At 41.1% G+C, this 14,958-nt stretch overlaps 1 protein-coding gene across 2 annotated transcripts in view; it reads right to left on the reverse strand.

Annotated features, from left to right (window-relative positions):
• Positions 1–14,958, reverse strand: part of CCN4 (cellular communication network factor 4) — a 37,375-nt gene that overhangs the window by 5,745 nt on the left and 16,672 nt on the right. The window contains exons 2-3 of one of the 2 annotated variants that reach the window (XM_082044822.1): positions 7,686–7,726; positions 1,871–2,150 (exon numbers count right to left, since the gene is read on the reverse strand). In XM_082044822.1, coding sequence (XP_081900948.1) covers positions 1,871–2,150; positions 7,686–7,726 — 321 coding nt within the window. The remainder of the gene's footprint in view (positions 1–1,870; positions 2,151–7,685; positions 7,727–14,958) is intronic. The other variant, XM_082044823.1, reaches the window with a different exon arrangement.

The following is a 14,958-nucleotide window of genomic DNA, read 5'->3' on the forward strand; positions in this document are numbered from 1 at the left end:
AAAGAACCACAGCTTTCTGTGGCAGCCAGAGACAAAGCTCTTCACTTTCTAATCATGGAAAGACCTGCATCCCTCAGCTGTGGACACCACAATGCTCCTCACCATATAGACATAAATGTCACATATTAGGGTATATATTGTCTTGACAGTAGGCATGCGAAAGTGCATTGGATTGGGAATCCTTCCAGACCTCACTGGGGAAGCTGGGGATCAATCTTCCTACTTCACAGTGCCGTTGCATAATTAATGCCTGTGATGTATAGGAGGACTACAAAAAATAAAATATATATATTTTTAAAATCAACTAAGAAAGCAAGCGTTTAAATAAATAAACATGAAGCAATGTGAAAGTCTTTAAAGAGGCCAAGGAAGGCTGAGGTAGCTTTGACACAACATCCACATTGTTTTCCTCTCCCAACACAGGGCCAGCTGTAACGATGTCATTCTCAACAGATGTTTGTCTAACCTGTTCTTACAGACCTTCCATGAATGCTCCACACACAATCCAGACAATACATTTGAATGATCACATATCCTCTTTTCTTAATCCTGGATCTTTTCTAATCTTGAAAATCACTGGTTAAGGTTATGGCTCCCTGCACATGCCTTCTCTTGTTGTTATTTTGCCCATATCCGACAAAAATCTGGTTAGACTGCCCTTTCTATGTGCTTCTTTTTTGTGGCTGAGCTAATACAAAGTCAAGTTCATTTCTTACTACATTTCCCATTATTCTGCTGAGAAATAACAACTGCTAGTACCATTTCTATGAGAAACTTTCAGCTACGTTGAACCTCTTTACTCCTCAGACTTGCCCCTTGTGAAACTTCTGCTGATTTTCTCAGTGTATCAAAGCCCACTCCTTGCAATCTTTTCTCTTTCCTGTGGATCAGTGATTCTGTCTATTCATCTTGTAATCACCTGTCCTCCGTTTTCTATCACTACTTCATTTGTGGTTATATTCCAGCCTGGAAGACCCTTCCTCTAAATGGCTTCTTCCTGTTTATGAATATAAAACCACAACCAACATGTTCTAACAACTTGCTAAACAGGTAGCTTCTTTTCTCATCAGCTGTCTGTATGATTGCACTCATGATTCTTTCCCTTTTAGTCATTCCCAGAGTAGTGATTTTCAATTATTTATGACATTTATGAGCAGAGCAGATTCCCCTCATATTCTGAATCTCAGAACAAGTCAATATATCCTTGACACACAAAAATTACCTCATTTTCATCTTTTTCTTGAATAAAAGCATTCCAGTTGCATGAATTATCTCACCAAGAGTTTGTTATGACAAGCAGGACGAAATCCTCCTGCCTCATGGCAGCTAACTTGACTGAAACTGTTGTCAGATTAAGGCTCAGACCTTGGTTTGTCACCAAGAAGCTTTTCTAAGACATGATTCATCCCTGACCCTCTTGACAAGATACCACGTGCTATCCTTCCTAGGGATCCACTATTGGGAATAAGCCAAAACCATCTCCTAAAGTTCATAGTTTTCCTGTAGATGCCCATATTGCTTGTCTTTAAAGCTAGCTGGATACCTCTCCCTCCTTCATCCCCAGCCCACTACAGCACCTCCTCCTATTATGGGGAGTACAGAATCATCTACTTGCAGATCTCAAGACCTTCAAATGCAGGTTGTTCCTTGCTCATGGCTGCAGCCAAATCGAAAAGCAAGAATTCAGAAGTTGTTTCCCATCTAGCCAGCTGCCCGAGAATGAAGACAGCTATAAGGCAATGGAACATGATGAATGGCAGAGCTGATGAGCACACAGTCGGGTATCTAATAAGACAAATCTCAGCCATTGCTCAGACTGAGGGGAGCTGCCAATGCGTATCTAAGTCAAAAATATATGTACATCACTTACGTGCACATACTCCTATTTCGTACCTAGGTCTGTCTCCACTGTAGTCACAGTACAAGCCCCTGTGGAAGTCACAGGTGTCGGCCTCAGTGCAATTTTCTCCACGCTGCTTGGCACAGGTCTTGCAGCAGTCGCAGCCATCGGTCACCAGGCTGACGCCTACCGGGCACCGAGGTGGGGACTTGGGACACTCGCACGGCCACTTACAGTATTGAGTCCGTGTGTAGGCCTCTGTTGTGGCAGGGATGGTGGGGGTCATGGTGGTGGAGGTCTGGGCAATGGCCTACAAACAAAGAAACACAGCTTGGAGAGCGTTGCAGAGAAAAGGGGGCTGTGAACTCTGTGATGATTAGTCTTCAATAAAAATCCCCTCAGATCTAAAGAAACTTCAAGGAAGCGTAAGAGACCCATGGAAAGAGAGCAGCCGCTCCTGTCTTGGAAACCTCTTCAGATATCAGCCAAGAGCAGATGTTCTGCAGCTTGGACTGGCACTCAAACTGCATAGCCCCAGCCCACTGGTAGTCTGCCTTTTCCAGACCTCTTGTCTCTAAACAGAGGTCTTTCCCCATGTAGGAACACAGGCACACATGTTAAGACCTCTCTGATACATGAGAAGAAGGTGTGACATGTCTCCAGTGTGTCATCCTGTGATGCTTAGGTCTGGCAAAGCATTTTGCCACCCCATAAGCTGTTGTACCTGTTCATTGAGACATAGCTGTAGGACCTCTTGGCTACTCAAAGGCTTCCTCAAACATCAGCAACTGCCCTTCAGGTCACTGAGGAAGAAAAAGTCATCGTGTTGCAGTGTGAAAGCATGTGACATGTGGCCCTGTTTGGCCTCATCTTCCTCAGGCTTATCCACATTTGTATGGGTCTTGTACCCAAAACCCAGTGGAACCAGAACCAGGCCTGTGAGCCCACCAACCTCATAGACACCCAGTCACGAACCTCTGTGTTATAAGGGTGATCTGAAACCCACAGGCCTAACACGTCATCACAGACCTCCTAAGGATGACTTTGCCATTTTGTCTCTTCTTGCAGTACTACTAATACTACAACAACTGCCACGTTACAGTGTCTCAGTCCTTTGACCTGAATAGAGATGAGGTTAGAGACAGAAGAAGACAACCTCTGAAACCAAAACCTGACTGTCTGTGAATGTCTTGGTGCACACAAATCTGTTTGTAAAATGTTTTGCTTGTCTCCACCCCTATAACACAACACACATGCAGTTTAGCTCTCTGGTAGAGTCCCAGTTCTAAGCAATGAAGCTTCACTGTGGCTATAATATTAAAAAACAAAAAAATTGTATTATGCGTTTCCTTTAAGAACTCTGACAAATACCCTTATCAATCCTTCAGTGTCCAGACTATCATATTTAGCAGAAATGCTCCCTGTGAAACCTAAATAGTCATGAGGCTCTTAGGTCTGTCTGCAATGGACTCTTCCAGCTCTCACACTGTGATTCCTGTGATGTTGCCCTGACTCACACAGTTGAACAATTGGGATATTTCTAGTGTTTTTTCACCTATGCCTTTTGGCACATGCTTTTGTCCAGCATGGAGTTACTGTGGGAGCTGTAAGTGGGGTGAGTATAAATGAAGCTTCATAATGTTAGTGCTTTTCGCATTAGCCGTGCACAAATATTTGCCAGCATGGTGAACAAGGAAGGAAAAGCTTTATGGGGAGGACACTGCCAAGTTTCCATTTCCTGATCTCCATTTCCTTGGCAAATAAAAGAAAAAAAAAAGGAACTGCAAATTAATTAAAAATCTTATAATCAAATAAAAAATCTGATCAAGGTAGAAAATAGTTTTCATGTGATGAAGTGTTCTACACCAGTAGACACATTCAGTCACTATTACTGAGATAATGGAGTGCTGGTGTACCTTAGCTTATAGCAAAATCCTCAGAGGACCAAGGTTTATTGCTTTCTGTACTTTCCCGTCCATGCAGAGCAAACTTTGGATGAAATGAAACAGCACCAGCCATGTTTGTGCTGCAGGAAGGGTGCAAACTGGTCCAGTGACAAGGCAAAGATTTGGCTTTTCTAACAGGATCACTGCACAGAAAATCTGAGTTGCACATGGGTGTCAAGCAGGACACAGTAGCTCAGGCACAGAAACAAACAGGTTATTTACAGTCTATCAACAGCAGCAAGAACATGACCCTGCCTGGGCACATGTGGTCCAGAAGCCCCTACTGGTGGCAAAATGTGAGTTCTGCAAAGAATAGGTGTTTAACCCTACAAAGTTCAGACACAGAGAGTCTAGGTCTGAAAATTACTAAAGCAATCACATCCATACCTGACTATCTTGTACTGCACTCTATATTCCCCAGTGTTTTATCATCTTTACACTTTCAGGTGTCTCAAATAAAAGGTTTTCCACTACTTCTCCATGGAGAAAATGCCCCAACCCAAGGCATTGTGGGGAAAAGCATCCCCAAGAGTTCTGAACCCACAGCTCATGAGTTATCCATCAAGGTACCTCTGCAAAGCCCTTTACTGTCTTCTACAGCTTCCGTGCTAGGAGACTCAAATTTTATTAAAGTACATTTCTCCACCTGCTGCTGCTCTATCTAAAGGTGTATTTAAGTATTTTAGTAATTAATTACCCTGTATTTAGAACACCAAATTGTTAACACATTGGTAATCACTGCCAAATAGGCAGTGTATTTGCTCTGGGCATAATTCCCAATCCCATTGAAGCCCCCTTTACAAACAGTTGGCTTTAAAGTTGGCTTAAAATCACATTTAAACTCATGTTTAAACTAAAACATACCAATATAATTTACTTCCACTTTAAGGCTCCTTGATGCTGCCAAAGTTGTTAAAAGAGGAACATTCAGATCAATGAAAAGCCCTGGCCTTTTAATAGTGGTATTTTTCATTCCACTCACAATAATGTGAGTAGGTGCAATAATCTGTCACTTGAGACAAGGCCTCTTCAAGTCCAATAAACCTATTTACTTTGTTGCTGATCATTTAAAAAGTGCTTAATAATCACACAGACAAAAATTACACAGCTATTTAAAAAGCCCATTGCTATGGCCCAACCCTGTAAGTAAATCCCCTCACAGTCCCTTGTTTCTACTGTCAACATGAACAAGCAAACAGCTTCTACCCTGTGTAGACACAAAAGTGTCTGTGAATCAACACACATAGCAAAGAGGAGCCAATAAGCCCTACTAGTCCCATGGTTTTAGTTAATACATGAAGGGCTGAAGCTGAATTCTTGTGTAGGACTGTAGCTGACTTCTTGTAAAGGACTGGGTAGCTGGGAGCCTTTTGGTGGCTTGTGATAGACAGGAATTTAGAGTAAATTGTTTAACACTCCTTTCTCTAGGTCTAAAGCCTGAGTCAGCCAAGGAAGCTTTTCAAGTGTCCTTATAGTGACTATAGCTGTTGTAATTCTTGGATGTGCTGGCTGAAAAGTCCAGTGGTATGGCTGAGTAAGCCATAGGAAGGACACTTAGTATGGGTTACATGAGCATCTTCAAAGAATCAGTGTGGACAGGCATCAAAACACTTCAACTCACGTATTTTACAAGTAGGAAAGACAGGGACAGATGGAAGCAGCTTCCTGTGCCAGGCTCCATCACCACCTGATCTTCTCTGGAAACTGTTGTCCACTGGGCTTTAGAACAAGTGCACAACCTGTGCAGCTTCCAGGAACTCTTCCTTTCCCTTCCTAAGTCCCTCAAAGCTCTGCTGTGAGAGAAACAATTCTGTAGATTTACAAAATTCTTGGCTTTTTCATTTTTGTGGGCAACTATCATCACTGGAATATCTAAATCCCTTCGGAAAAGTCATTCTGCCCTGCTATAATACTTTAATGTCCCAGAACACTTTTGGATATAGATGCTTTCTAATTAATAGATATTATGGTTAAGACATTATGAATAATAATGTTTTATAAATATCACAATCATAACAACTCTTTCCACAGGTGCTATCAACAGGAAACCACACTGTAATGGCCTTCATTGATGACTATCTGTAACTAGAAAACAAAAAAACAGATAAAAATAACCAAAACAAGCCCTCATGTAAGTTAAGGTTTCATGAATATGCCTTTAGAGTCAATATAACGTAAAGGAGGACAACAGTTTTATAAGAAATTCAAAGTGAGAATGAAGAGAAACTTAACACCAAAAAGTACAGTGCTGGGGATTTGACAAGTTTATTTTAAAATGTCAGAAAGATAAAAGAATGTGTCTGCTAGGAAACAGGTTTTTTTTCAGGTACTGGTAATTAACTTGTTTTGTATAATTACTCTTCAAATCCAGGGTCTGCAGATCTGTTATCTTGGATGCTAAGGAGAAAATATTCCTCCAAAAGTTATTCGTGAGCTCCAGTTTTGCTGCTTTTGGAGGTACAAGCCCATTCTCATTAAATTAAGATGAAGCCTTTCTCACCCTGCCATGTCTGATAAACCTTGCTCCTGATTTATTCTTGGCAAGCTCCAAAATCACTTTCTTTTTACGTCTACAGAGAATAATATTTCTCTAGCAACAACTAGCAGCTAATTTCTGTGTTCTTATTCAAGTGGAGAGAATGAGAAAATAAAAGGTTACTGCCTGCCTGCCATGGCCACAAACTCAGTATTTTTAGTAGCCGTGAGTTTTACTGTCCAAGTCTCAAAGACACAAAATGGGTACCATCATTTTAGCAGCACGCTCTAGTTACTCGTAAGGAATATTTTCAATATGTTGGAAAATATTGTTTCATTTAGTTCTGAAAACTGGAAAGACTAAGCTACAGTGTTGAAATTAGTATATACAGTCCAAACTGCAAGCTAACCAAATATATAGAAGTACTTTTACATAATGAAAGAGGAAACCTCCAGGTTTGTTTATAAGCAGCAAAGCCCTAGATGCATTGTGATATATTCTTTTGCTTCCAATTTTTGCAAGTGTTTAAAAATGTGTATTGAATTCACTGATTCAGTGATGCAAGATCTTATTCTTAAAGGCTTTGCTTTTCAAGTTTTTATGACCATGAGCCAGCACTGTGCCCTTGTGGCCAAGAGGGACAATGGCATCCTGGGGTGTATTACAAGGAGGGTGGTTAGTAGGTCGAGAGAGGTTCTCCTGCCCCTCTACTCTGCCCTGGTGAGACCACATCTGGAATATTGTGTCCAGTTCTGGGCCCCTCAGTTCCAGAAGGACAGGGAACTGCTGGAGAGAGTCCAGTGCAGGGCAACGAAGATGCTGAAGGGAGTGGAGCATCTCCCGTGTGAGGAAAGACTGAGGGAGCTGGGGCTCTTTAGCTTGGAGGAGACTGAGGGGTGACCTTATTAATGTTTATAAATATACAAAGGGTGAGTGTCAGGAGGATGGAGCCAGGCTCTTCTCGGTGACAAACAATGGTAGGACAAGGGGTGATGGGTTTAAGCTGGAACATAAGAGGTTCCACTTAAACTTGAGAAGAAACTTCTTCTCAGTGAGGGTGACAGACACTGGAACAGGCTGCCCAGGGAGGTTGCGGAGTCTCCTACTCTGGAGACATTCAAAACCTGCCTGGACACCTTCCTGTGTAACATCATCTGGGTGTTCCTGCTCTGGCAGGGGGATTGGACTGGATGATCTTTCGAGGTCCCTTCCAATCCATAGCATTCTATGATTCTATTTTTTTCATCACGATGAGCTGTGTGAAAGTAGGGAGAAGTTATCCATGTTATTTTCTTCCATTTTATTGATGGGAAAAATTCCAAAAAGGACAGTGACTTCTAAATTTAAATCCTCTGGCTATTGGCAGAGCTGGGGAACTGGTTACGAAAAGTTGGCGGTTAGAGGTCTGATCAAACCATAGTACCTTATCACCTTCTGCTGTTTGCTCCTTGGTGGTAATTTGCTCTAAAAAAAAAAAAAAAAGGATATTTGAGCTCACTCTTACATGCAAAAGCTGCTTTTTGCAGGACACATGCTACTGAGTGGACTGCTTTTAATTTCCCGCAGTAGAACATTGTAAAGGAATTTCATTTAACCTACATTTCTGATACTGCCTTTCTGAGCAAACGCCAGATGTCCTTGATGGAGGGATGCGACGTGATCTGGATTATCCCCTGTCCTCCGTCTCTGACACATTCACAAAAGAAAATGGTCAGTGAGACAATCTTTATTAAAATGTTCTCCTTACTACTGTGTGATGAAATCAGCCCATTTGCAGACTGACCCATCCTCACTGGTGGGAGTCTGTGCACCAAGGTGTGACAGGAACAGCCTGTCACTGTTTAGAAATAACTCCAGATTTTGCAGCTTGACCGTCCTAAACAGGGACACTGGATTTAAAGACACAACTTTAAGTGGACACTGAGGGATGCGTTTCCCATGAAAGGGCTGTACCTTTGTACTGTCCCTTTGCCAGAACACACATCTGCTTTCTCCTGGTTCCACCTACTGGCTGAACTGTTTAGACAGCACAAGCAGAAACGCCTTTAGAGGCAACTACAGCACCATGTACCTCCCTAATGGTTCTTAGAAACTAAAGCACCCCAGGAGACTTACATCCACATTCACAGAGTTGCAAACATCTTAATACCAACCTGATGTAGCACTGTTGCCAGAGGAATACAGTGGTTGGAGCTTAATAAAGAAGAGAAAACAAAAAGACTAAACAAAATAATCTATTAAATAAAGCCACATACCTTTCCAACTCTCTGTTATGTATCTGGGCAAGCACAGGGATTGCTTTAGTTTCATCCCAGAACAGAAGGAGGTTTATAACCCATCACGTGTATCAGAGAGATGGGCACATTAGCAATGAAAAACAGCACCTGGCTTACATCAGTGAACTTAAACCAGGCCCTCAAGGCATGAGTTTGTTTCTTGACCTTACTCAGATGGAAATTCTGAGCTGAATATTGCTGAAAATTCACATTATTATTACACCCAAAACAGATGAGTTGACAAAAAGCTGGTTCTTACAGCAAGATCAGCAGTAATCACTGTACCATCAGGACTTCCTCACTGTTATAGTCTTGCTACAAATCCCTAAGTCCCATGAACACTCATAAACTATCACGAGGCAATATTAGTGACAAGTGAGCTAGCATTAGGGCAGAAATATAAAGCAGGTTCTGCAGGACATATAGTGGTAAAAGGAAAATATGATTATTCGGGGCTCAGCTTCCCTGGACCATGCATGAGCTTCTAGATAACTCATTAAAATTGATCCCAGACACGAAATCTCCAGAACATATTGTAGAATAACAGACTTTGAACCCCCAGAATATAGGGTGGTTGTATAGATGTCATGTGCCAACTGGATTTATTCTTGCTGTGCACTGTAGGCTGAGCAGAAAGGAACACTCTGCGTGAAGCTTAACATTCAACAGCTTAAGGAAATAAAATATCCATGGTGAGTCAACCATTAATATTTCTGTGGATCTGTGAGTGATGAACAATCAGCTTCCCATAACTTCATTTTGGAAAATGTATCTGTGGAAAAAATGCAGGCAGATGTTTGAAACACTCTTTTCTAACTTATTTTAGAGAATTACAGAGTAAGGGTTACATACATTCACCTCTTCGCCAAAATGTTGCTTATACTGGCAAACTCAATGTGGCCTCACATTTTCTCCACATTTTTCCATGGCGTGTTCAGAGGGAAAGAACTTCCCTGTTAGAAAGCAACCTGATGTTTCATAGGTGTTGTCCCAGTAAGGGCAGCACTCTCTTAGAACAGGGTGATCTAAAAATGTTTGGACATCATTAACAAGTTGACACTGTCACCACAGACTCCACTAATCAAGATATTAAACAGTATAGTTTCTGTGCTGTAAGAACATCTTAATGTCTTGCACTGCACATTTGGTTTCTGCCGCTACTGAGCTCATCCAGTGAAACTACCTTGAGCTTGAGTTTGCAAAGTAACAGAACATCTGGAGGAGCAACGACAAAATTCTCCAGAAGATACAAGGAGACAGACTTCAATTTTAGGAAAGTGGAAAGTGCACTTGGATCATCCAAGGTCATAGGATTACAAACCGTGCTAAAACTGCACAGAAATAGACGTTGCCATATGAGCCACGAGTGTGGTAACAAAAGCAGTATCACAATTCCAGCTTCCAGACAAGTTCAGATGGCTTTGGCAGAGGTCATACTTTTCAATTAGCCGTGTTCTGCATTTGCTTATCTCCTATTTTTCAGCCACGGCCTTGATATCAAAAGAAAGACGCCTTCTGTCTGTTTATTCCCTTGCAGATACTCTGTCCCAAGCAGGGCGAAAAGGTAAAGTAAATAAAATATAAAAGCTCCACTTTCCCCCCCCCCCGCCTTGCAAGAATAGCACAGATTTCATGGCATTTTTCAAAATCATCTTGGTTTTCATGGTTTTTCTAATAAAAATAGAAATCCGTATTTTCAAGTAACAACAATTTTCTTTTTCTGTTCCAGTGAAGAGTATTTTGATTTAAAACAACTTTTCATTTTAAAATTTCATTGTTATTTAAGTTGTCAAATCTGAAAGAGTCTGCTTGACCTCACATCACTACTTCCCTAAGGTTGCTGATGAACTGATGAAGCTACTTCCTTTAAACAGTAATTTTCCTCCTGTATCAGTTTTCCACTGCTATTTCCCCCTAGCTTTGCCTTTCACAGTTGATCACTTTATTCTCCTACTGTTGAAGCATCTTCCTCCTTGAAATCCATACTAAGGGACAGTTACTTGCTCTCCTTTTGCTGGTGTTTAGTAGTTTGTTTAGACAGAATACGGAAAATAATCCAGTCTTGTTGAGATCTTAATAGATTAATTCACTGCCTGGACTACAGTTTTGAGCCCTCACTTTAAAAAGGATATCTTCAAGTCAGACAAGATGTCTTCATCAGTTTGGTTCTCCATTGTGCCACCTAAAGTCTGATTCTGGCACAGGGAAATAAAAACTAATATTTTTTGTTAAATGGTGCATTTAATACAGACGAATTCTATTTTGCAGGTCATCCCCTCTCATATCATAAGCATAGTCAAAAACATTATTTGGCAGATAATTTTTTATTTTATCTGATAACAGGAAATGTATGAGAAGTCTGGTTTTGTAGCTGGAAGAATTCAAGATAATAGAAGGAAAGGGAATCTGCTGCTACTACTCCTTTAGTGGCCCCTTTGGAACACATGGATTCATCCAAAAAAACATGACTGCCATTTAGTATAGTGATGTATCATTATATCAAAGCCCCCTCAAGACTGCCAATGAAAGATGAGCAGTCAGACTGCATTGCTAGAACCCTGTGGTTACATAAAATCTATATGGAGCCTACAATTTGTCTGCATAAACAGTGGCTTTTCCAGGTAGAGTCTCATTAAGAAAGGCTATTACTTTGCTCCAAGTGTGGCATGTTTTGGAAACTGTAGCTTATAATATTTGATGAGATTTGCTATACAGAGCATACAGATGGAAGATATAAGTCAGCAACATCCTTAGGAACAACAGAAGATGCTGGACCTTTGCACACTATCGAAGGACCTGAAGGTGATTCAGAGACTGATTGCAGAACATTAGGAACAAGTTTGAAATCATTTATGTTATCTTACCCTTTTTCCGGTGAAATCATTTCGGAATTATGTCTGTGTGTGCAGAGAGATCAGTAAAGCAGCATTTGTACATTTGAAGCAAAGGCATCCCCACAGGCCACAGCCTGGCCACCTGATCTAGCTATAGTCTGGCCATACTTCTGTAAGGAAAGCAGCTTTTCTGCACAGAATCATGAAAACCAAATGTTCAACCAGAGTCTGACTAGTGTCTGAGCCTGTTGCTAGAAAACCAAATCAGGAACCCACTGAAACTGTGATACTGTGATACTGTGAAACCCAGGGTGGGAGAGGGGTATCATCAAATTGGATCTTACACTAAGTAGTGGCAAAGAATAATGATGATACTGCAGTTCTAGGTACCAGCAATGCCAAACCCTATCCACATGATCACTGTGTTATCCTTGCAAGGGCAAACCTTGCACCTCTGTGTGCTCAGACTGGCTCTACTCATAGAATCACAGAATCGTAGAACAGTTTCTGGAAGGGACTTTCAAAGCTCATCTAATCCAACCCCCTGCAATGAGCAGGGACATCTTCAACTAGATCAGGTTGCTCAGAGCCCTGTCCAGCCTGGCTTTGAATGTCTCCAGGGATGGGGCATCTACCACCTCTCTGGGCAACCTGGGCCAGTATTTTACCACCCTCATGATAAAAAAATAAATTCTTCTTCATGTCTGGTTTGCGATTCTGGCTCCATCCTCTCTTTTGTTTCCCATTACAGAGCCAGCCTAATTTAGCTGAGGACACGGGGACAGTTTTCTCTGCTTCACCAGTGAAGATGTGGAGCAATGAAATGTGACCCCTTCTTTCTTTCTTCTCGACTGCAACACTTATCCCTCTTCCCAGCCAAGTGCCAAAGCAGATCTGCAGTATATAGTTTACAATTGATGAGAGGACATGGAAAGGAATCTTTTGGTTCAAAAGGGGAGAAAGTATTACCAGGAAAGTGGGAAGATGAAGCTGAAGGATTCACCACTGGATAAAATCTGCCTTGACCAAGATCAAGTCCTGTTCAAACCAGAGAGAATGGGAACAAGAGATTAAGTCAAGGATGAGAGATGCAGAACATTTTCATCTAATATCACCCACCATGAGATTCTCTGAGAATAAACAGAGAAACTTCCAAAGATCACAGACTGATGCTTATTGCACTGAACCTTCCATCCTCAGAAACAGATGTGAGTCTACTAAATCATTGGTGCTCACTGCATGCAGGTAGAAATGGGTACATGACACACCAGACAGTGGAAAGCAAATTTGCATGATTGGTACAAATGACATGGAGTTACTGATAACATTATGGTGAATACAGAGAAACTAATTTTCTTTTATAAGGCCAGAGTAGTGTAAAGGAACCCCAACCTCTGCATCTGAAAATCAGACTCTTTTTTGAAAAATCTGGGGTCATTAAGTAAGTGGTTTTCATTACAGTTAATTTGGACAGATATAAGGAAGATCGAAGAGATGTTAAGAGCTGCACCCCTCCTCATCAGCAACTGTGCACAGTGTGCAAAATGTGACAGGAGAAAACTCATGGGGGTAAAGGAAGTGCATATGGTGTTAAAAACTTATTGAGCTAGGAATGGTAGTATTTAAAGTAAGGAAGCGAAGTAGGATCTGGAGACGACGGGATGCATCCCGATAGCAAGAGGTTGGACTTATGTTCTGAACAAGTGCCAGGCACCTGGAAGTCTCTGAAAACAGACTGGGGGGGTGTTAAGATATCTGGGAAGTGAATGAGTGTTGTTGTCACATTGAGGGTGCAGAGGCAAAAGAGACTCACATGGTCAGGAGACAAATGACAAAACCTCCCCGCAAGCTACAGTCATATGACATGGTTAAGGCAGGATGGGGAGGAACAACAAACGTGTAATAACCAGAATGCCCATGTTGTCAGAAAGAGGAAAAGGGGACTAAACACCTTCTACCTCTTCCCTATCAAATTCTACTGACATCCCATCATGTCAGCAGCAGGACAGAAACCATGCCACAGACTATGTTATTTCTAATGGTCAAGTTTTCTGTCTTTACTATATATAGAAGTCCCTCCTCCCTCTTTCAAAGTCCTAGGAAATATTCCCATCACATTTCTCTGAGTGCTATAAAATGATTCACACAAAAATATGTGTATCCAAAAAAATTACTTCTGTTTCAGGGATCTGAAAGAAAGTAAAAAACAATAAATATACAGCACAGAGAAGATGCTGATTAAAATCAGTTTCTGAAGGAACTGAAGTATTGAATTCTCTGGGGACACTATATCTTCCTAATCTGTTTTCTTCTTAAAGCTGATATCAAGTTGTTAGGCACATGAGAGGGTACCAAAAAGATGCCTCTTGAAATCCCCCTCAGTGGATTTAATTAGACATTTTGTCGCAGTGTTTAAAAATGTGCCGTAAAGGAACTCTAGAAGGAAATCTGAAGTCCTTTGCAACAGTGATATCTGATGTCTATAAACAGGATCAAGTAGCAGAATGCTAAACACACACTTCTGTGCATTTTTTCTTCTGACTGAAAAAGCAATAATCCTACAGAATAAGAACACACACACCCAAAACAAACGAACAAACAAAACAAAACATCACCACACACACACACACAAAGAAAAAAGCTACAACAAACAAGCACAAAAAACATCAAATACTTTTAAATTTCATAATTCCAGTAAGTTGGAAATTTAGTAGAAATATAGCTTCAAACTCTGGATGAGTTCAGATGCACAAAATCACTCAGAACACGGCTAGAAGGGGCTCTGTGGCCAAGCATACCAGGTAGGCAACAAGCCAGAAACATGGTGATCCATTAGCTGGAGAAATGAGGAATCACTGTAAGCTCTTATTAGATGTTAAAGTGAGACCAGCACCAACGACCTTACCAAATTTACAGTGAGATCATTTAGCAAGAGTGTGGTGATTAGCTAGAGGCTCCTTTTCCCAAGCTTTGCTGAGCTTATCCGCCTCAAATCCCTGGAACAAGCCCAGCCTAAGTAAAGGAATTGACTAGTTCAATATGTGGAGCAGGGACATTACTTGCCAAAACGTTTATACAAAGACCCTTCACAGAGCTGATACTAGAGGTCATGAGTGCTAAAGCTATGAGGATTGGGAGAAACCAATAAACAAATTTGGAATTTTTAAGCTTTTCTAGATCATTCTTAAGAACCTGAGGTAGATTGGAGGTTTTGTGAGCTGAAAGGAGACTGCAAATTGAGTAAACTCAATGTACCCATCAACAGATACACCAGATCCAGGACAACCTTGTGCTGAGTGTTTACAATGTATTAGAAGAGATGGGTTTGCCCAAATAGTTTGTATTCCAAAATAGAATGCTGGAATGATACATCCTCTTTCTTTGGCATCTGGGAAGCTGAAATTTAGTGACATTCTCACCCAGCTCCTCAGCTCAGTCTCAGTGGTAGTCAGGAATACAATGCCTACAGTACCTTAGCCTAAGAGATAAGCAAAAAAGACATCAGAATTCCACAAGTTGAATTTCATCTAGTATGAAACTAATCCCTTAAAGCTGTCACCAATCTGAGATAAATGAGTTCATAAGA

Source organism: Streptopelia decaocto (genome assembly GCF_964273445.1).
Source record: "Streptopelia decaocto genome assembly, chromosome: 2".
NCBI classification, from domain to species: Eukaryota; Metazoa; Chordata; class Aves; order Columbiformes; family Columbidae; genus Streptopelia; species Streptopelia decaocto.